The 23,694-nt window shown below is 39.9% G+C and overlaps 1 protein-coding gene across 1 annotated transcript in view; it reads right to left on the bottom strand.

The window, feature by feature from the left end:
- Positions 1 to 510: 510 nt before the first annotated feature.
- The window catches only part of CPZ (carboxypeptidase Z), a 40,086-nt gene continuing 16,902 nt past the window's right edge, over positions 511 to 23,694 (bottom strand). Inside the window, exons 2-11 of the mRNA XM_051619441.1 lie at positions 22,744 to 22,767; positions 21,131 to 21,505; positions 20,184 to 20,396; positions 17,992 to 18,188; positions 16,898 to 17,059; positions 11,625 to 11,783; positions 7,641 to 7,776; positions 6,443 to 6,582; positions 3,304 to 3,403; positions 511 to 1,548 (exon numbers count right to left, since the gene is read on the bottom strand). Of these exons, the coding sequence (XP_051475401.1) occupies positions 1,202 to 1,548; positions 3,304 to 3,403; positions 6,443 to 6,582; positions 7,641 to 7,776; positions 11,625 to 11,783; positions 16,898 to 17,059; positions 17,992 to 18,188; positions 20,184 to 20,396; positions 21,131 to 21,505; positions 22,744 to 22,767 (1,853 nt within the window). The 3' untranslated portion in view covers positions 511 to 1,201. The remainder of the gene's footprint in view (positions 1,549 to 3,303; positions 3,404 to 6,442; positions 6,583 to 7,640; positions 7,777 to 11,624; positions 11,784 to 16,897; positions 17,060 to 17,991; positions 18,189 to 20,183; positions 20,397 to 21,130; positions 21,506 to 22,743; positions 22,768 to 23,694) is intronic.

Below are 23,694 nucleotides of genomic sequence, written 5' to 3'. Positions count from 1 at the left end.
GGGTCTATGTATGTCATCAAAATCAAAGATCTTTTTTTTGCATTACCCTAAAAAAACATTCCATCTGATATCTGAGATAGGACAGCACTTTGCATGGTCGCTATTGACCTAGCTTTACCCACTTATCTTGAAAAGAAGTTCATTATTTCTTTGGTGTCTGCAAGTTTCATGAACAAGTCTGTTGACTCAAAACAGTGCATGATGTTAACAATCTCAGTGTAATACATCACATTTTCACATGAATTCTCCATTAATCATGTAATGTATTTTTCCATGTCATGGAAAGTGTGTATTTCCACCAGTAAAAGTATTTTTCAGTATTTTACTGAATTAGATTAAGATTCTGTTTGATTAACAGATTTTTAAATGTTCAAATTACATTAATATTTAAATATCATAAAGATTCAATATTCAGACTCCTTGGAACACAGTATGGCTTCCAAGTATTTTGCTTATTTAATGGGCCTACTCATGGTGCAAGAGATTTCAAAGGAGAAAGGCTACAAAGACTTAACATTTTTGATATATGTCTTCAAAGGATAACTTTAAAAATTTTCTTGGGAAAATATGTTATTATTGGTACTGATCTGCCTGAATAGCCCATTGTACTAAATATGTTACTTATTCAGATATAGATTTATTTCCAAGTTCCTAATTCCTAATTATTATGTTTTTCTGTCCAAAATAAATACTAATATCATATAGTGGACTTTTTTAAAAAAATCATTGTGAGCTGTATTAGAAGAACTAATGATCTGAACTTAATATGGTAGTTTCACGTAAAAGAGGAAAGAAAAGTGTTTTCTGAATGTTTCAGAATGTTATTATTAGTCTATAATAACATAAGTATGTTAAGACACGTACAAAAATGCATTAAAGGATCAGGAATAATTTTCTGAAGGCACTTAGAACTTGATAAATGATACATGTGATAATTAACTACATAGGCAGAAATATAGAGTATTACCAATAAAAAAACTGCAGAAAACCTGGCTTTGAACGGGTGTGCACCAGTGGTTTTAATACATAAAAACACTCGAACATACTCAGTTGTGTGTGAAGAGAAAACAAAAGGAGTAAGCGTGTTTGAATTAACATTGTATTTTCAAATGGAACAGATTTAAATATTGTCAAGAGCAGTGAGGGAGCCTGGAGTCGGGTGGGAGGGCAGAGTGAGGTGAGCAGAGCACCGTGGCACCCTTCAGCGCTGCTTGAGCAGCCACAGAGGTTTGTGCAGGTCTAGAGAGCTGAAGTAAGACCACCACCAGGGCTTCTCCCTGCCCGCTGCCAACCCACCTCGAGCCTCGCGCTGCCCGTGTTGGGCGTGAGGGTCAAAAAGTTCCAGTGGGTCGTACGCGTCTTCCATTGAGCGGCGGAGGAGCTTGTTGGGCCAGGCCTCAAGAGGCCGCAGTACGAAGTCGACTCGCCCAGCCCGCTTCATCTTGGCAGGAAGGGTGACCCTCTTCATCACCCGGCTGTATCCCGCCGCTTGGGCGCTGACGATGTACGTCCCCGGCGGCAGGAGCCGCCAGTAGTCTCCATCAGCAGCTGGGGAAGGGTAAAGGCACAAAATCCATGAGCTTAGTTTTTAGCCTTGCTTCCTTTACAGTGACACACTTACTCAAGCACACACAGATAGCACAAGCACGTTGGGATCAGGCTCTGAAAGGATCTCAGATTTCGGTTCAGATTTTGAAAAAAAAGTTCAGATGAAAACTCCTGAATGGAAAAAAAGAAAGAGACTCCACCTGTGAAAATCTGGCATTTGGGAGCTAATGGAGTAAAAGCCACATAAAAATGTCAGTAACTGCTGTGCCTATATAACAGGGAAGGGAAGCTTTCCTTTACGCTGCTTTCCCAGGGGTACAAGGAATAACTCCAAAGAAATCAAATTAATTCAAAACTATGTGAAACTTGAGAAAGTGAAAGTAGAATCCAAACTGCAATATAGATATAGCATGTCTAAAAAGCTAAGAAATCCCTGCTTTTATTATATTACATTCAATTACTTTGCAGACGTTATAGCACCTAAGACTGTGGAGTTGGAGCTGCAGCTGGTATAAATTGCCATTAGTGTAAAATGGGTGTAAATTTCCTCCAGCTGAAGGTTAGAGCCTGCAGGCAAAAGCAGGGAGTTTTAAAAGAGAGCATTGATTCTTCAGTTTATATTTCCTTTATTTGGAATGGTAAGTTTCTTGTTAGTTAATGTTGAATTAATGCTACTTTCTTGTGGAATTTCTGCCTTTTTTAACACTGAAATTAAGACATTTTTTTCATATGACATCCTTAACCGCACCTAACTGAAGACAAATACTCCTTTTTCCTTCAATGTAAACACATTTTTTATTAAATTCTTAATTCTTTGAAGGTCCACTGTCAATGGAAAGCCATTGTCTGGGAAGGAGTTTGAGAGACCCTAATTCATGCCAGAGTCTCCCACCAGCCTCAAGAACCTGTATCTTCTCCCCTATTGTATCCCCTCTAATGTTAGATTTTTGAAAGCTGGAAAGCATCCACTGCATTATAAACCATTCTGGTTTTCTGAATTGATTCAACAAATATCATTAGAGCAAAATGTTACCATTCACATCTTCTATTTTGCACTCCTACCCTGTTCTCACTGAAATCAATCATAAAATGAGAGCATTGATTTCAGTGAGAGCCTAAAAGCTCAGAACTTTATGACTGAAAATTAACAGTTGCCTAGGCCTCAATACATGTTTACTAGCTGGTGACAGATATAAAGTGAACATAATCAAATGTCCTTGTTTTTTGCATTTAACTATTGCCTAAAAATTGCATATATTTATGCTTTTCCACATGAACAAAAAAGCTTGTCTGCCCTTTAATCGTTGCAGTTATTACTGATTTTAAAGTCAATATAAACCTTACTCTAATGCTTATGTCTCTTGTCCACAATATTTCAACCATCAAGGTTCCAGGCCTCTATATGCAGTTACAGGATGGGCAGAGTTGTCTCTGCCCCACAGCTACTGACATATTCTCCCAAACATGAAACATCAAGGTGTATTTCTGAATCTCCCTGAAGACACATTGGCTTAGATGAACAGCTGGAAACTCCAGGTGATAGCTTTAACAGCAAGGCCTGCATCCCAGAAACATGACAGACTCAACAGCCAGTTTGACATGTCTTCTCTCTTGTTATTCTAGAAACAAACCCACAGCTGAGCCCTCAGTTCTCCATAAAGGTACTATTTCTATCAAATATGACAAGACTTTTTAAAGCTAAGCTCTCAGTGCTTTCACCCTGCCCCAGGAAAAAGCTCAAACTAAAATTATTACCTGTGGTGACATCATGCTGGATGCCCCTGACTGAAATACGAGCATTTTTAATTGGGTTGCCAAACTTATCAGACACGATTCCTTTTATCCCCTGATGAACCTGGCAAAACAAAGCAAAGCAAAGCAAAGTTAGATGGGAGTCATTTACTACAGTACCAACTCCTCCTCTTCTACCAGGAAACGCCTGTAGAGAGGAAAAAACTTTCAAGAGGTTCAACCCATCATAGATGCCCTTGGGTGCTAATACCCCTTCAGATCACATCATCTATTTCGGGAACTTCAAGGGGGCTGAGGGAAAGGGATAACTGAACAAGAGCTTTTTTGAGCTAGATACGTGGCTCTTCTAGGTATGAGTGTCCCTTCTCCACACAGGTCTCTGCCTCCTCTTGGTCTGACTAATGTTTTTAAAGACTACATCTGACTGTCTGCCCTAGACCTAGAGACACAAAGAAATGAAAAGTTAAGGCTTAAAAAACAATTGGATGCTCTATACACAATGAGAAGGCACCACTGGTGCTCTGAGTGAAGTTAACTCAGCATAAAGCAATGGTCCTTTATTCAAAGTGCGACACTAAAAGATGTGTAAAATAGATCGGAATCAAGCAAAATCATTAGCTTTCAGACAGTACCACTTATCAAACAATACACTGCCATCCTGGCAGTAGAATAAATTAATGCATGTTGTATAAGGAAACCAGGTCTTCAGTATTAGTTGAAATATATAGGTTTAATTTTCTTACACTGCATTTAAAAGGCTCCTGAACTGCTTAGAAATAAAGAACTAAAGCTGAACAAATGTCCTGTGTTAGACACAGTTACTGATTTAAAGTTGAGCAGAAGCATGAAAAAAGATTAAGATGGATACTTCTATATTAGTATTATTTAATGTTCAATTTTAACACATTTTTAAATCTTAAACACTGATACACATTGATCAATATTTAAAATTTAATAAAATTATTAATGTGTTAATATTCTTATGTAATATCAGTGCATACGAATAGCTGAGGGAATTCCTTAGTTATTTGGGACTCAGTGTGGCTTTCCTGCCTACACTTCACTACATGTCAGAATATCAAGATAGCAGTGTGTATAATGTCCTTTTTCCCTTCTCTGCAAACACAGAACCCAGCTGCTTGAGCTGATGAGAAACATACTCGGTGACAAACCGAAAAGTAACTTGAATTCTGACATACAAGGAGATGCACAAACAGCTCACTGTACTTAAAGTTCAACAAAATAGGAAAAAAAAACAAGTATTTAAATACTAAATTTCTTAAGCTTCATGTTTTACAGACTTCTGAAGTGAAAATGTTTTCTGTTGCAAACTCTACATGACCTTTTAAAATGGAAAGTAATTCCATTTTGATTTTCCCCTGAATTGCTCTGATCAATGTGAGCCATTCTTTAATTCGCTTCACATCGAAACAATAGAAAAATAGATTTGATTTTCTGTTGGAATACAGAGATGTATATAAAAAAACATTAAAATGCCCAACTTTGTAGTAATTCTTTATATGAAGCTGGAAAAACCCTGATTTTATTAAATAGCCATTCTGTACTGAGTGGAGCTATTCATGGGAGCGTTTAGGAACAACTCAGTGTAAAGACTTGAAATCTGTTCATTATGAACTATTATGATGGAGCGCTGCAATTTGCTTTTCAACATGGACTTGAAGGTTTATTGTATGGGTACTGGGTAAATCGGGTCAGAAGAGTCATCTCAGACTCAAATTTAATTTACTGTATAGACATACTCAAAGCAGCATGACCTCATCCAACTTCAGTAATAATTTTGCAATTACAACATGATGGGATAAAAATGACAAAATTGAAATTTCTTTAACAATGTTGATTTGTTTCAATATAGTAAATGTAATATTTTTGGTTTTGCTTCCAGTCGGTGCAAGACGCATTTGGGAGAGTGCTTTGATACCACCATTGATGGGGAGAAGAGATCAGTGCTTAAGAAATGAATTCTACTTCTGTGTGTTAAGACAAGTAGATTTGTACACACACCAAACAGCCTGGTCTATATCAGAACAAGAAAACTTTGAATTGGTTATGGCAGACTTAATCCTTATCGGGAGTAATTCAGTCATCCTTATCTACAAAGTTGTTTTGCTTACTGTCCTGCATTTACTCAAAAAGCTTTTCCAGCATGGACTTCTACAATATCTCACAGTATAAAAATCTTTACATCTTGAAGACTTCAGCTGTAATATATATGGATTTAACCCAGCTCCATTTGGACTCACTAAAACTCATTTTCATCAGACAGCTGTAAAATGAAATGAGTTTGGTGGTCTGTACTGTAGACTTTATTGAATGATAATACTTACCACAAGTAGCAAGGGGTTGCTTAGAAAGGCCATAAAACCACTCCTAACCATTTTAAATTACTGCATACTCAATCAAAATAAGGCACGGCAGAAAGCTAATCTACTAATGGCTGAGAGAAAGATGAGCAACTTCTGCTTCTGTGTTCACTTACTTATTGTCAGTGAGGTATTTGTTTTTGCTGAGCTTAACTTATTAAAAATGACTTCTAAGTGGCATGTTTTAATGCTCATAGATGTACAATTGTTCCTTTAGAAGAATGGATTTCGGATATTTTTTAACTACTTTAATCAAGAAATTAAGCTGAAAAGTGTGGAAAAGGCATCTTTAGCAAGATAATTAGAAGCTCTCAATTTCAGCTGAATTTAAATCTCTTGTTGCCATGCACAGGGTTTGGGCCACAAAGAATATGGAAATCCAAAATTTCCAAGATGCTCTCTGAAAAGTAGACCTTTTTGGTTTATTTTCAAGCAAAAAGTTGATTCATATTTTTCTGAATATGTGGGTTTTCTCTAGCATTAAATTTTGGACAGTTGATTTATAATGTTGCACAAAGTATTTACAGACAATTCCCTTTTTCACTGTTCTCAAGGCCTTTGCAATCCATCACACCTACAAGATAGGCGAAACACTATTTTTGTGTCCTGCTAGACAAATGGAGGCACTGGGTCCCCAAATGGAGTGTGATGATTGAGTCAGTGCTATCTTGCTGATAACTGAGGAAACAGGAAAGAAGTCAATATTGAAAAAGAATGAAAAAAAACCATAAGCACAAAGGTCTGCAACAGCAGAGCTGTACCATTTCCATGTAATTCAGAAGGGCATCTCTGTTTTCGTGCCAGATTATAAACAGTTCTTCTTCCAAAGGAAACTTTTCGCATCCTACTTCCACAGTAACTTCAAAGCAATTTGTGTGGAGATAATTAAAATCTGCCATACCTATAGGTTTAAAAAGAAAAAGGAGAGAACGTGAACAAGCCATTTAACCCTTAACTGGAGCTTTGCTGTTGCAGTCAGCTGAACACAGTCCTTGTGGGGGGGGATATACCTAGTTGTAAGGACTGTGCATGGTCAACATATAAAAAGAGTTCAACAAATTCCAAATTTTGCAACTCATGTCAGCTACATATTAACTAATGACAATGACACTTTTTTTCAGTTAAGAAAAGCATAATCTTAGATTATAATTCACCTGACCAAGAAGTAGCAATAGAGAGATAAGGATAAGTTAATCATGGTAATTGGATAATCAGCTGTATCAAAGGTGGTTGCCAGGGATGACCTTTTGTCATTAGTTTGTTCAAAACTGCCCCTGTACAAAAGACACTGGATATAGTTTTCAGAAGAAAGTAGGCCAAAGATATTTAAACCTAGTTTTCACTCATGCTCCAAAGCTCTCTAAGTGCCTCAATTCAACATTATTATTTGGGGATCCAGCTGAGTCCTGTTTGAAAACACAACTGAAACACTCCTGAACATTTTTTGAACACTGATATTTCAGCCACAGCAGTATTTCAGGAATCCTGAAGAAAACTAAATGCTATCTTTGGGAATGTAAATTAGCAACCTAAGCACGAATGAATAGGATTATTTTCTTTGTTGCAGTTTTTCCTGAAAAAGCATTTATTTAAACTTCACTTACATAGTCAGCAGGATGGATTCAAATTCATGCTGCTAGGGAATGAGAGCATAGCATTAAGCATTTACTTCTACATCTCAGATTTTAAACTTTAAAAGTTACTTTAAAAGTTTGGTCAAACTTAACTTTTCTCAGGTCATATCAGGGCTGAACACATCCCATGGCATCTAAATATAAGTGTTACCAAAAAATCTTTTGCTGCTTAAATCCCTTACAAATTAGTTTTTGCAGCTGCTTTTGCAGTTATTTTTACTAAAGCAAACTGAAAAGAATAAAATTATTCCTTTCAAACCCTGGTGTCTCACAAAGGTCATATAGAGACTTCATCTCACTTGATATGATGGGAAAGTGGGTTTACCTCCAGGGAAGCTGTACCACTCAGCACCATTTATAATACCTCCACGTTTCACAAAGTTTCCACCACAACGAAGTTCGGATCGGTCTGAGATGACTGGATGTGCATCTGCATAGGCTTTAGCCAGCATTTTAAACATCTGTAATAAAGGAGTTAAAAATACATTTGCTTTAACAAACTGCAAACACTGTCATTGCTGGTTGTAACTATTGCTGTTGTGAGCCCAATGAGCCACCCTGTGTCCTCGACGCTGATGGAGAGCGTGAGCTTCTGTACAAGGATATTCAGACAGAAAGTTTTCACTTGTCTTCTTCTCCAAGGTCCTTCCCTGCAATCCAACACATTTAGCCAGAGGTAACATTAAATACCAGTGGATTTTGTGATACTTGGCTTCAGTCTATCACCTGGGACAGAAGGAGAGGGCTTATTTAGTTGTACTGTCACATGTTTTAAAGCTGAAATTAGCTCCCCTTGCTATGTTTCATCTCTTGTTATTTTTATCCTTTCAAAAACACCTACAGCAGCCTCAGCCCAAGCAGACCTTTGCATTGGCTGTGGTTGTTTAAAATAGAACATGTCAATTTGCTTTGCACTTACCACTCACACAGGACAACCTGCCAGCTTGATGTGAATGACAGTTGCTTCTTTGTGGGACAGAAACCATTACTAAAAAATGAAGGATAGGATGTGGCAATGAAGGATATCACCAATGATTTCTTAAGAGCATTGATACTGATGAAGAGCAGAGGAGTCACCACCCAGGAAGGAAGAGTGACAGGTACATGTAGTGAAGACAGAAGAAACAGCAGTGATCTGCAGAAAACATTTCCCTGAATCAGTTTACTGCCAGTTTTCTCCAATGTTTATTCCAAATTTGTACAGAAATTATCCATCTCATTTTTGTTTATTTGAGCCTCATTTACAAAAGCTGTAATTTCAGATTTCAATATTGAAATTATAATTATCAGATGCTACTAGAGCCTATTACTCAGCATCATGAGTTTCATTGCATGTTGTTTAAAACAACACGTGCAAGAAGATGGGTGGCTAAAACTCTGTTTTTAGAAATGATCTTAAAACTTCATCCTTGATGTTGTCATCAAGGATAAAGATCAAAATAATCAAACACAACTCTGTTCTAACATTTATTAACATTAACATTTCTAATTATCACAAAGCTGAACCAATCATGGGATCAGGTAGGTGACCAAGGAAAGGTGAAAAGAGAGTGACATGTAAGTGTAAAGACAATTTACCAAACTACTTCTGATGACCACAGACTAAAAATCCTGACTTAATTAAAATGCTTTTGTATCTCCCTTCTCAGTCCAGACAATCACGTCTCCTTCAAAGTTGTCCTGGAAAGAAATGAATGCTAATTAAATATATTAAGAAGAACTTTTCCAGCCAGTAGTTGAGGGTCAGGCCCAATATCTTTCATTTCTACAAGAATTTGTGTTCCAGTTCTGGACCTTCAGTGGAAGATATTTACTACAATTTAGAAGGTGCCTATGTGTCTTAGGAGTATGTTCCTCATCTTTCCTAATGACATCTGCAGATGATTTACTTCCAGTTACCAAGTCTCCTCTTGTTTCACCCCAAGAGGCATAAGGCTTTTTGCCTGGACACTGACACAAGTGAATGACAATGAGTGGTAGAGTGGTAGTGAGAAGCAAAAGTGAGAAATCCAAAATCAAGTGAACTTTATATAAAAGCTTTTATATAAAAGCTTTTTTTTTTTTAATAAGTTAAAATGTGCTTGCATAATAATATATTTATTACCACTTAACAGATAAGTGTGATTAGTCATGGACCTCAAAAAAACTTAGGTTGAAGAAAACAAAAAACCACAGAGGAATCCTGTTTTTTCAGGGGGAGGAAGGGGAGAGTTTCCATTCACCGAAAGGAGTGAACTTGACTTGGTGAACACCTTTCTGCACCCTTGAATGCTGGCACCAATCCAGCTTCCTGTGGAACATAAAGAAACAAGAGCTTGTGAAAAACATCTATCTCCACAAAAGCCAAAAAAAAGGGAAAGTTCTGGATTTAGTGAGCTGAACCAGATACAAAAACGTGAGCTTAAGGACATGGTCCAGCTTTGACACTCCCTGGTCCCAGCAGGTACCAGCAGCCCAGGCTCTGGTGCAGGATAAAGAGGCTTGAAATCCACAGTGTCTTGGATCCTTGTGTTACCACACATACAGCATGAGGGACATGGCAGCACCCAGATGCATTTTCAAATAAGGCAACTTGGTTTGAATGTACTTTGCAGAATATGACTTTTTAATTTCTGGCCGTTATCTGCACCACAGCATTTCACCCTGGAGTGCAGCCAAGGGTGGAAACTTGCCTTGTTTGCCCTTGCACAGCAAATTGGACGGGTCAGTAGTCAGAAGAAGGGTTATGGCTAATATATGGCAGCTAAAAGAACCTGCTGTACTTCAGGATGCATGTACCCGGCAGCAGCAGCTGCAGATGACAGTACTTCAATGCAGGTCACTTCACAGGTACAGGTTTTATAACTTTCTGGGCAAAATGCAAAGTGATACTGATAGTGTTGTTAATGTTCCTATGCTGACTCATTTGAAAAATTGGTTTTAATTGAGGACATCCCCAGCCCTCCCCTATATGATTGGAGCTATCTTCCGAGGCTTTGCAGCCACAGAGTATGCAGCAGCCCCCGGTGTGAGGTCCTGTGTCTTACACTGTCACACACCAGGGATGCCATCAGGGCTTGCCCAGCTGTGCGCTGTGTTGGGATGGAGCACTTTGTCTGTGTGACTGCATCGCTTCACTCAGAACTCACGTGCTGTCTCTGACTGGGATGATGGAGGGACTGCTGTCCTTCCATCCCACTGGTGAACTGCTGGATAAGGTACACATGGCCATATTCCTCCACCACCTACATGTCAATCAGGATATTCCCAGCCAGGTGATGGGATATAAGTGCACAAATTTACACTTTTCCCCAAGTCCGCACTAAGAGTTTTTGTAGCTTTCATTACCACGCACCAGACATTTCTTGCATGGGCTTTTTACTGTGCAGTGCCTTGTCTATTTTACTGCTAAGTCATCATGACACAGGTATAGTCAGTAGATATTATATAGCTCAAAAAATGGATTTATATAGAAAATATTTAATAGTCATAAATATTTAAATATTTAATAGATGCTGGTGAGAGCTGTCACTTTAGAAGAAATCAGCCCAGAGACATGCTCAAAGATAATGGCTGCTTCAAGTCAAAGATCAACTTCTGAATATTTTCATCTACTGTACATTATATAATTAACCACTTTTTCTTAAGAGACCAGGGACAATTTTAACATACACCAGAGGGCTGAAAAACTGGCTGTTCTCCTGGTGGGCATGTCAGCAATGAATACTAGATTGAGGAAACCAAAGGGAAATAGGAAAGATGGCAAAAAATTTCACAGAAGATTTACAGTGAGTCCCAAATGAGGAATTTTCCAGGGACAGAGAATGAAAAACCATTCCCGTTCATCTGACTTGAAATAAATGTAACAAGGCTGCCACCATATGGTGGGTTTTTTTGGCCTACAGATTTCAACGGAATAATTCTGCTGGTCAGGCTTGTCCCTTTTCTTCTGGAAATCAGTGGTAAAAATATCATAGCCTTCACCTTTTAAACAGTAAAAGCCTGGGTTTTCCTAACTTTGGCCTTGTTAAATCAGATCTAGCCTCACAAAACATGGGTAAATCTTTACAGATTAAGCTGACTGTGTGTAAGTTAACCTATTTTTTAAAGCATATGAAATAAGTGTATAAATCATATTACAAATACATGTATGTACATGCATTATATATAAACGTGATTTATTACATATTTAATACATAAATGCATATATACACACACATATATACAATATTAAAAAAATCTAATTCTGTTACTTGTTAAAAGACAAAATGTCCATTGGTCCAGATGGGGAAACCATACTGATATGCTCATCCTGCAAAACCAATATTACCTTCTGATCAGGTGTGGGCGAGAACATTTTTTCTTCCATAGGATGCCTTGAATAGTCATAAGGGTAGGTGACAACAAGTTCACCTCCATGGAGACTGGCAGAGAGCACAAATGGAATAGACCTCAACCACTTCATGACTGCTTTCGTCTCAGGGGCCACCTGAAATCCAGGAGAAAGAAAAAATCTGTGAGCAGTCATGCAGCTCTGAAGGGGTTTGATGAAGTTCAGCAGAGAAAAGAGGGTGTCAGACAGGAGAATCATGAGACTTTTGGACTCTTCCATCCCAAAGCTTAATGGGGGAAAAGTATCAGTTTGCTCCAGGGAACAGATGAGACACACTGTTTACTGTGAAAAAAAAAAAAAAAAAAAAAAAAGGTAAAGAGAAACTTGGACAGAATAATAACTTTTCAGCAGTTCATAGTGATGATGGCAGTAGTTTAGACTTGAAAAATTGTGGTGTTGTAGCACTACTTGCAAACCAAACTCCTTACATAATTTAATTTCTGAATCAGCAGGATTGACTTTGGATGAATACACTGGGATACAGGGATCAATTTGCAATCCTCAGCACCTGTTGGAAACACATTGTCTCATTTGCTATCTTTTGGTCCAGGTTCATCAGCAAATAAATGAAAACTAATGCATACAAAGCACAGCAATGACTGCAGTTTACCCGCAGTGAACTGCTGCAGGTAGGTCCCTAAATTTCTCTTTCTGACATTCCACGCTCAGCAACAGCTGCCAAGAGAGCGGCCACTGACTCCCACAGATGCTCAGGCACCCACCTCACCCCGGTATGGAGGAGGCTCCTGCATCTCCTTCTTCTGAGAGCAATTTCAGGGACCTACCTGCTCATATTAGTTAATTCTTAGGGGTAACAGTGTCATCTGGTGGCCAGTCCCTGTAAGCCCAGACACAGGCCGGTGACCTTGGAGGAGGTGAGACTCCTTTCCTTGCAGCTTGTAAAGTTACCAGGGAAAAAGTGGGTGAAAGTAGAGGCTGCTAAACTGAACTCTGCCTCACACAAGTGCCAATATGCAGGTTTAAAAAAAATAATCAAAATCTGCTACGACAGACTTAGTCCAGAGTCTATATAGGACAGCTAAAATGGTGTATCACTCTCTGCTGTGATTCCATCAGCTGTTAGAAAATCATCCAGCCAGGATCTCAGAGTGGCTAATAGCTAGTGATTGTGAATCAAGCCAGAAAAATGCAGGGAAAAAATACAGAACAAACAAACACCAAAGCAACCAACCAACAAAACTACCAATCTATATATTAAGTTTGCAATAATAGTAATTTCTTTTTTCTTTGGATCAATCTCTATTCTGCTACTGGTAAATCACAGCTTTGGGGATGCAGTAGGTAACAAAAATTTAGGTGTGGAGCAGAGAAAAACACTATGAAGCCAAAGTGCACCACAGTTGTATTGCAGGTCCCAACAATGAGGTAGAAAGCAAAGGGTCTCAAGAAAAAGTCATGCCTAAATAGAGCTTTACCAGGAACGATTTAAGAAGGTAGAGTCATAGAATTGTTTTGGTTGGAAAAGACCTTTAAGATCATCAAGTGCAACTGTTAACCCAGCACAGCCAAGTCCACCATTAAACCACATTCAAAAGCAACATATCTACGTGTCTTTTTACATAACTCCTGAGATGCGGACTCAATCACTTCCCTGGACAGCCTGTTCCAGTGCTTGACAACTCTTTTGGTAAAGAAATTTTTCCTAATATACAATCTAAACCTCTACTGGCACAACTTGACGCCATTTGATACTGCTCCATTGCTTGTAACCTGGGAGAAGAGACCAATACCCACCTCACTACAACCTCCTTTCAGGTAGTTGTGGAGAGTGATAAGGCCTCAGCCTCCTTTTCTCCTGGCTCAGCAACCTCGCAGATGCTCCTTAAAAGGCTTGATCTCCAGACCTTTCATCAGCTTCCTTGCCCTTCTCTGGACATGCTCCAGCACCTCAATGTCTTTCTTGTAGTGAGGGGCCCAAAACTGAACACAGAACCTGCGATGCAGCTTCACCAGGGTGACAATCAATTCCAAACTCCTGCTGGCCACACTATTCTTGATACAGGCCAGGACACTGTTGGCCTTCCTGGCCACCTGGGCACACTGCTGGCTCATATTCAGCTGGCTGTCAACCAGCACCCTCAGATCCTTTTCCATGGGGCAGCTTTCTAGCCAAGCCTGCATCCTCCAAGCCGTGCAGCACCAGCAATCCCTAGGAAGATGCTGTCCCAAAATCTAAGCAGCTCCCTGCCCTGTTTGCAGGTGCCCCAGGTCCCACTGCTCAGCCAGACAGGACATGCCTGATACCAGGATGAGCCCTGCTTTCAGGCAGCAATCTCAGGCTTCAATAAGAAGATTTTTAAGTTGCTTTTGCAGTTCAGTGGGCAAGGGTAAAATGCATGGTTTTATTTAGAGTGCTCCTAAATTAAAGTGCCTCCCCCCAGTTAGACAACCTGCTCACTAGATACCTTAAGCCACAAGACACTGCTGCATCACAGAGCCAAAGTCTTATTGAAGTGAATGTTCTGGAAAATCAGGAGTTTCAATGTCACTACTTTTATCCTAATAACATTTCAGTGACATCATTTACAGTGATTAAGGCTTTGAAATGTGCACATCCTGGTTCAGCTCCACTGGATGATATCGGGTGCTATCTGTGTCATTCTGGCCTTTGACTATTCATGGAGTTTTCCTTTAATGTGGGTTTTGTGGCTTTTGATTTATTATTTTTTTTAATCAAGGCTCTTGCTTTTTAGTCAAAGGAGATCAATTTTTAAGTATCCATCTCTCAAGAACAATTTGGGACACAATTAGAAAACAGCTCAATTGTTTCTGAATCAGTACAGGGAATGGCCACTACCATTTTAAAACCTGAATCTCATTTCTGTTGATTATACTGCAATTAGTCACTGTCTCCATGGCTTTCAAAGGTTTCTTTTTTCCCTTTTAGAAGCAATCAGACTCATTTTTCTAAAGGCTATGCCAACCTACACTGGCACAGACTTCCAAATTCTGTTTGAACCAAGCCAATTTAATTGACTTCATTTCAGATTAAGCCTGAAGTCTCTTAGTCTGAGCCCTCAGACCACTTATTACAATAATTTGTAATAGTGGCAGGAAAAAACACACTGTACAGCAAGGGTCATGGGGAGGCAGGAACTCTCCTTGAATTTATAGCATTGGCTGGGAGCTCACTTTCCATTTTTTGATCTTTATACAGTGCCCTACAATACTCAGATAATTACTTTAATAAGGCAGGTAATAAACACTAATAAGTAAATGAAAGCTGAGAGGCTGGTGTTGAAACATCCAATCTAATGCTTTTACATGCACAAAGCCAACAACTGTAAGAGTCACAAGTTCATCTGTTTGACAAAATTGAAGCTCATTATGGGAGAGCTGATTTGGCTTTCCTGTGGTACCACAGGCAGAGGAGAGGGACTCGAGGCTGTGAGAATGCTTACTGCCAGGTTTCTGAACCATGTGAAACTGCAGTCATCAAGGAGATTTTGTGGTGCCATCTAGGTCACAGGCAAATTCATTCCCGCATTTGTGCTGCAAAGAACATAGATTTGGAGGTACCTTGGGTGTTGTTTAGGTCAGGACCCGCTTCAGGGTCAGGAGAGCATTTAGAGGTTCCCTGAGGTTGGGTGCCAGAATGAATGAAACATTGCACTATCACTTTATTTCAATCCCTTTTCAAAAACAAGAGAAGATTTGCAGGAGAAGGGATGTATTTATACCCTAGGGTCTGCACCCACTGGGGTAGATCAGACAGAGGGTGGTTGTGTGTCAAGGTTTCTTAGTCTTTTGTCTATAATGACAGACACCCTAGCGTGACTGGCATGGTGTATCTGGGGCAGAACTGGTCACACCAGTGGGGGAACTGTGGGAGAAATGTTAGACTGCCTCTATCCAGCCCTCTATAAACTGCTATGATGTTGCATAGCATCAAAGAAAGTTAAATATATGGTTGTAAAAATGACCTCTGTGAGTGACCGCTTACCACGGCCATCTCAAAGACCATTAGAAACACCAGGGCAGAAGCACGACTTGGAGGAGAGAGTAGGGATGTTAGAATCGAAAAATCCAGAGAGTTATGGGGACACAGTGGGGAACAGGCTCACAGCTCCTGCTGGCTACTGGCACAAAGAGGGGCCAAAGCCATGTTTATCCTTCCCCAGTGGTGCTTCAGCCTTTAGCCCTGCGCCTCTGGACACAGAGAGAAAGTGGGTATATATGGCTGGAGGGAGCATGGCATGTTCATACGCACATTCCCCTGAGAAAGTGAGATGCTCTAATCCAGCTTTCACTACTGTGAAATGGGATACCAAAACAGTGGGGCAGCCTTTGGGGTTTAGACCTGGCCTCATATGAGCTCACCTGCAGCAGAGTAGTATACTGAAGTATGGTCTTTCAAACCTTCTGCTAATACAAGGACTGCTGAAAAAGTCCTGTTCCTCACCTATCTGATGCTTTGTAAATTAGTTTAAAATCAGAAGAAAAGAGGAGCTTCAAATAGCAGAACGACTTGGTTTCCTGTGTTTCTTCTTTTAAGAGGAACTAAGTTCCCATGTGAATTGCCAGCATCAGGGGCTGCCAGACTTCCAGGGACACAGGTAGGATGGGGCTTTGCATTCCTAGACATCACACAGAATGAAGGTTAGTGATGATGAGTTCAAGGCCCTCCAGTATTGCTTCCATCCTGCTCCTTGGGACTGGAGGCAGCAGCCTCGCTCCCTTGCAGCATCACTGCTGCCTGAGAGGCTGTTTCCAACACTCCAGCTGGCTACTGTAATTTATAAACATATTTTTTGTGGAAAGCTGATGACACACAACTTCACACAAAACCTTTCTATGTTTTCCAAGGCAAAAAAAACCACTGTTGCTTGAAACCTCTGCAGAACTTAGTGCAACAAGAGCCAAGCCCATAAAGCCTTTTAACATACTACTGCAGTTTTAATCTTTAACAATGAATCATTACATGCTTGTGAGCCCTGCTAGAAGTAATTGTTTTTAATCTGAAACAGAAAAATCCAAATTATCCACACATTTTCCCAGTGATATGTGACACCTGCTTCTTTGGCCAGACCTGCACCAGGATTTTTCATGCCAGTTCTGAGTCTATCCAATTTATTCCTACTTTATTCCTACCTGATTACCAAAGAATAACTTCAGATCAAACAAGATCAGGTTCTTAATTCCAGAGCTGAAATGTAGTATATGTGATTTATAAAATCTGCAATTCATACCTTACCCCACCAGTAGGATTGTGGAATGGGGATGTGGTCAAGGCGGGCTCCACGAATCCCAGCTCTTCTGTAAGCCTCAGATGTCAAATCAGGGAAATTTCTGTTCAGGTCCAAGTTCTGAGCTGTCTGTCGTCCAATGACCCATCCGTTGTAACCAGCTCCCTAATTTGTAAGACAGAAGACAATCTCAGAATAACCACCTGACTCAAAATATCACTGTGGAAATCAAAGGGAAGTTTTAAAAGAAGTAAACTGAAAATTTATATACTGTTAAAAAACCACACTTGCTAATAATTTTTGATCCCTGTGGTCACTAACACACTAACCAGCATGCAGGGAGCATTTCACTCACCAGTGATGTGACTCATGAGAGGAATACAGCAGTTTCTTGCTCGGCACAGAGCAGCATGCAGAGTGGGTTAGCAAAAGGAGAAAAAGAAAATACAGCTGATGCTCCAACACAAGAATGCAAAAACCTCAGACTCATACAACAGACAGAGCTCAGAATGTGAACAACACAGAAGAAAAAAGGTCCTGTATTCTTGCTAATACAAATAGTGCCAGTGATAAAAGTGAGGTGAAAAGAAGAATGTCAGGTAACACATAACAGAACTTTTGCTTTCACAGGCATCCTTTAGACACCAGCTGGTATCTGAAAGCTGCCATCCATTATTAAAGTATCATAGGACAGAAAACATTAACCTTTTATTATATCTGCTCTTCTACAAGAGGAAGAATAGTTATTCCACAGTACTAAATTACATTTCCATATCAGATAACCTAACAGTCATTAAAGTGAGTCAGTGGCCATTTTGTTCTAGAACTGACAGCAGAGTGCTAAATGTGTGAAAAAGTAACAGTAATTCCCACGTCATTGCATGCAGGCAGCAAAAATTATAATCATTGTTCTGATTTCCTCTTAATTCTGTTCACATCATCTTTGGAAAGTAACCCACTACCAAGCCAGCCTGGGATTCTGGCTGCCCATTATTAACGCTCCCTCCCTCTTGACACTCCCCTCCAAGTTTGTCCTGTCTCATGGGAGATATTAGAAACAAGAAGCACTGAACAATTCCTTATAAAAAGTTTTTTACCTCTTCTGCAGCCAGTTCATACCCATCAGGGTTGAGTGAAGGTAGGAGATGAATTCTGGTGTTATTAATCAAGGTCTGGATGCGAGGATTCCCAAGAAGATACTCTGAACACAGATACTGTGCAAGGTATATTAGCAGTTCTTTCCCCACAACTTCATTTCCATGCATATTGCCAATGTACTTAAATTCTGGCTTGACTGTGGGATATGAAGTAATAAGATGCTTCAATATGATTATACCTGGACAGCTTCCAAAAGCAGAGTGACCCAAATAGCTTACTGATGAGTCAGAAAGTTTTATTTACAGTAATTTAATGCATACATTCCTGTAAATAGCATACCAGTTCCAGGTGAATTTCTCTCCACTACAAGTCAGTTCAGTGACAAATTAAATGGTGTGAGATAAAGTAAGTCCATACTTTCAGAATCCCAAACCATAAGAAGCAATTGCTGCTCTGAGCTTTTGCTGGACTCATCATTCATTGTGAACAAAGAATGCAGCAAACAGAAATGTCAGGCCATGGCTGGGAAGGAATAAAATACACCCCTGGCACTTTCACTTAGCTTGGGCAGCTTCAATGCCTTATATTGTCACAGATCCTAGAATGACCTGCAGATGTATAATATATTATCCTTCTGTTTGGAAGATAAATTAGGTTGTGCATAAAAAGTGGCTTTTAGGCTAAATAGCCTTCAAATAAAACTTTTAGAAACACATAACTTCACAGTTCCCTGCAGTTATTCTCTCAGTTTCCATCCTTCCTTAGAGACGAATAGAAAGTAGAAAATAGATGCACTTTGGAGACACCCTTTCTTGTCTAGCCTTTCATCTTCGTCTTTGATCCCAGCCACCCCTGAGCACTAGACACTGAAGGAGGGCTGGCACAGACCTATTATGCCAGCTTGCTCAGGCTGGCAAAATCTCCACCTCTAGAGCTATTTCCACCCTCTTTTGTGATGTTCTGAGCAGCATGAAGCAACAGATTTAGAAGGAAATGCTAGGTAATGTGTTAAATTACCATCTTTTATCATGCCATATTACAATTTTAATTTAAAAGCCTAACTCATAGGCCGTGTGATTTCCTGATAAATGGAGAATTATCTTAAAATGACACATGCAACTTATTTTCTTTACATAAGACAGGAAGGATGAATGGCTAGGAAACAGTAATGTAGATCTTCACTATATTAAAGGCTATCTGGATCTTGATGAAGTTTAAAGGCACCTCAAAATATCTCTACAAGGCTATAGAGATATTTTGCAAGGCAGCTTGGCTGAGAGTAAACAAAGCTAAAACCAGACTTTATTGTCTTCACTGACAAGGAGTAACCTGAGGCTCCTGATGTGCAGCAATGGCCATAGCCACTCGATGTAGTTATCGGAACTGGGAGCAGGTAGCTGAAAAAATGATATCTATTACTCCCCAGTAAATTGTTCTGTATTTTGAAGAATCTAGAACTTTTAAAAATCTGGCCCTTGTTGTCTCAGTGATGAATCTGCAAAACAGAGAACAGCACTGCTCACCTTTGCAGTAAAGTTGTGAGGACTCATCTCTTAAATGTATTCAGATGCTGTGATGTCACAACATAAATTCCTGGTATCATTCACATATTACACTGGCAGGTATTGCACTGACTTGAATCTCTGGTCAGGAGGATTTTTTTATGTGCTGCATTGCCCTTTTCTGGTGTCAATGTCCTTCTGCTTCTGAGGTCTTCTCACAAAATATACATATTTTAGGATGTGAAGGACTATGTTTAGACCGGGCACAGGCATATTTTGTGGGAAGTGTGTAGGGTTTGACAGTACAGTGATAAATCAAAGGAGACTGAGGAAGTGACATATGATAGAGAGGGCAGGTCAGTAATAGAAAACTATCCAAACATCTTTGTATTCTGGGCACAAATAAATAACAGCCATAACACTGCAACCAGATACATGGTCAGGCATGTAGGAACATGGAACGTCAACCATGGTCATAAACTGAGGTAATAAAATTAGGAAATTGCAATCAGACTGTAATTCCTGCAGTGAATCATCAGCTATCGCTATAATTCAGGAACACAAAGGAGGAGAAATGCTTTTGAATTAGTGCTTTTTACAGTATAAGTGATATCCCATTAACCTGCTTTCATTCAGATGGATAATCTGGTGTTCCCTCAAGCAACCTGATCAACACTGATGTAACTCACGGAGTTCATGGTGTCCGGGCTTGGTTGAAAACTCAATCACAAAAAGATCCTTCCCATCAAAACTGCGACCTATGCTGTAAGTTGTTGCAATATGGGAGCACTTCGAGGCAGTCTTCTTCAGCGTGCTCACCATTTGGGAGTATGAATGGTGTTTGAACTGAATAAAAGTTGCTGGCAAGTCTGAAGGCAAATCTTCCTCAACATCTACTTCTCCTGCAAAGGTAAATTGTAACACAGTGTTTAAAACGATGGTGCTCAGAGGACTGTATGAATGCCTGTACTTTCCCACAAAATAACTTTTCAGTAGTAGAATTATGGAAAATACAGCTGCAATCACAACCTTAAATCTATGTAGTACATCCTACACTGATTATTTTAGTATTGTTTCTTTGCAAAAGATGCATATGCACACTGACAAATAATTTCAGTCATAATTTGGCCGTTAGCATACTTAGCACATTTTAGTCACAAAATATACAGATTTTTTTCTGAACCTGGTGAATCAAACTCATTTTTTATGAAATTCAGCTGTCTTCAGCTATCTGAATCTGCTTAATCAAAACAAAAATCTGTCACAATCACTAATGAGATTATTTTAATGAGGTGTTATCTTGTCAAACAGTCATGAATTTACAAGTGCATTAAAGTTTCAGTTTTAAAATGAAATGTTTTAAATATGCAGACCACTATCACACAGAGCAGGGCTTATCTAAATGCACACTGGCAGCCCAAACACCTAGAGAAACAGATGCTTCTTGAGCACAGTTCAATTAAGTGTTTAAAACAGGTGGAACAAAATGAATCACATCTTACAGGTGTCTGTGCCTAGAAAGACAACAAGCTGAGGTGACAAGCGAAGTTTTGTGCCATAGACTTGTCAAGCTGAGTGAGATGAGACCCTTTCCATGCAGAGGGCTAAGATGTGTCAGCAGAGCTTCTTTCCTTACCTCGCAGCTTTGCCAGTGGGTCGAAACATCCCTCTTCTTCCCCCGCGAAAAAGCGGTCACAGTCTAAGAAGTAGGGCCAAGCCATGTCTATGGCATCAAAAGCAGGGAGGCAATTCTTTTTCAGGTTTTCACAGACGTGCCTGCAGGGCTTTATAACTTTGTCCTTTTCACACTGTGGGGCCAGCACTGAGCAGCCCAGGAGCCTCAGGTCGGGATTACATTCCCCCTGGAGCAAGTTGTGCAGCACACTGATGAGAATGTACTCAGAGCTGTACTCTATCACTTCCCGAGACTTCTGATCCAGAAAATTAGGATACATCATCTGAGTGTAGGTAACATCAGTACAAGAACTTAAGGCAATGTCCACACATTTTGCTGTGAAAGGGAGATGAACACATGAAACATAACTTGCTCCATCAACATGCTGAATAGTTTAAAGACAGCCAGAAAATAACTCGTTCAATGAACTTTGTTGTTGTTCACAGATAGACTGGTGGCAGTCTGAAATACTGTCAAATGGATTTGGTGTCTAAAACGACTCATAGAAAAATGATAGAAAGTATGCTTGGTCTGGAGATTGGCTGCAAACAGCTTAATGCAAGAAGATGTCATTCAGAAGTCAAATGTTATCTGACAATTTGATGGGGCACCAGGGGCTATCTGACTGATAAGCATGGATCCTAAAATAAAATTTATTTTGCCAATCAATACCTGAACAGCAATGAAAGAGCAAATTTGTGGCCAGAAAACACTGGAGTGCTTAGCTCACAAGGGAATTCATGTAACAAATAGCTTGGAAACCATCAAAGTTAATAAAGCTTGGCTTCCAAAGGAAAGGCTGTCTCATACTCAATTAAATCTTACCTGATTTAAACTAAGAATACTGTCTAAGCTTACTAAATACCAGAGAATCCATAAGAGAGAAAAATTCCCTGTTGAGGTGTGAATTTGCTTGTGTCTAGTGTGGGAAAATCTCAGATTCCTGAATAAAGTGTGTTTGTGATAACACTCTTTGCCCTGTCCTTGCCTTTTAGTATGGAATCACTGATGAGGTGTGAGATCACATAGGTTTTTTTTCCTTAATGGGGAAAGTATCAGTAAGATAGCTCTCTTCTTTGCTTGGCCACAAAAAATCCACAAGACTTTAATATCTCTGAAACTGCAACCCTTTTGTGAATTTTGATTTAAACTGCCCAAAGTGTTCAAAAAGATGTGTTGGGACTTGATTCATAGGCAAGCAGACACAGAAATCTGCTTATAGATATATATTCATAAACATAATACACTTTAAGAAACCAGGTATGGAGGTCTTAGAAAGGATAAATGTTGGTAACATCTTCAACCTACTCAGAGGTGAAAAGGAAGTAATCAAGAGACGTCTCATCACAAAATTACTGGCTATTACAGTTTGAGCCTGCTTCTCTTGCTAATGTCTCTGGCTGGTAACAAATATCATTGTCACAGCAGCAAAATTCTAACTTGAGTGAAAGAAGTAATTTCTCTAGTAACAAGACCTGCTGTAGCACCAACATTAGAAAACTTGTCAGGAAATAATAAAGAAATACTTAAGGTTTTGAGATTCTCCAAGTACAGCCAGGAAAGACACATCATACCTTTCTGTCCAGTTTGGCATTGACCTGCAAATAAAGGAAAAAAAATAGCATTATGGGCAGATATCCACAGTGCCTCATGGTAGGAGTTGTCCTATCTGGTGGGCTCTATGTCCTGATGTCTGGCCATACGAGGGACAAACGTATTCCCCACAGGCATGTATCACATCAATGAACAAAGACAAAACACAACACAGGCAAACACAGCCAGCACCAAAATGTCATCCTGTTCCCCTTTCTGGCTAATCAGGGTGAAAGATCTTTGATAGAAAAGAAGTACAGGTGGAGCCCTCCAGTAGTTCTGCTCAGACACATTGGAACCCCAGTAGATAGGCTCAGTTTACCCAGTATCTGAGCACTGGATCCACTAATGTCCCAGATGTCTCATGTGCTGACACATATGCTGGTCTCTCTGGTAGCTGGCCCAGACCTGGGGTCTCACTGGTAGCCAAGCCCCAGACACCATGGGCTTCCCAATAGCTGGCTTGGACCTCCTGGTTCCTCCACTACTAAACTCTGAGACCCTCTGCTGTCTTCAGTATCTAGCCCAGGATCACAGCTGCTCAAATACCCAGCTCCCAAATCTTTTCTTCTGCCCACTGATAGTCCAGCTTGGTGTGTCCTAGCAACTGCACATGCTGCCATACACACACAAGGCACATGCACTCTGGTCCCTCCATCTGCACCCCAGACACATAAAGTCCTCCGATTCGTGGTCTCACACCAGTTGCTGGCATATGGAGCCCCATACACTCCCATCCACACACACACAAAAAAAGAGAGACTCTCACCCAGGCAAAGAGCTGGAAACAAAGTTTAATAAGACAGGACAGACTGCAGGGATCAGGGGAAGGGGATGGCCAGACAAGTGCACTGATCAGTCACTCTGCAATCAGCTTTAAAAAAGGAAGACTTGACAATGTATCTGAAGTGTGGTTGTGTAAGAAATCAGGC

This window comes from Apus apus, chromosome 4, assembly GCF_020740795.1.
Source record: "Apus apus isolate bApuApu2 chromosome 4, bApuApu2.pri.cur, whole genome shotgun sequence".
Taxonomy (NCBI): Eukaryota; Metazoa; Chordata; class Aves; order Apodiformes; family Apodidae; genus Apus; species Apus apus.
The sequence above is the reverse complement of the archived record's forward strand: the minus strand, read 5'-3'. Positions and strand labels throughout refer to the sequence as shown.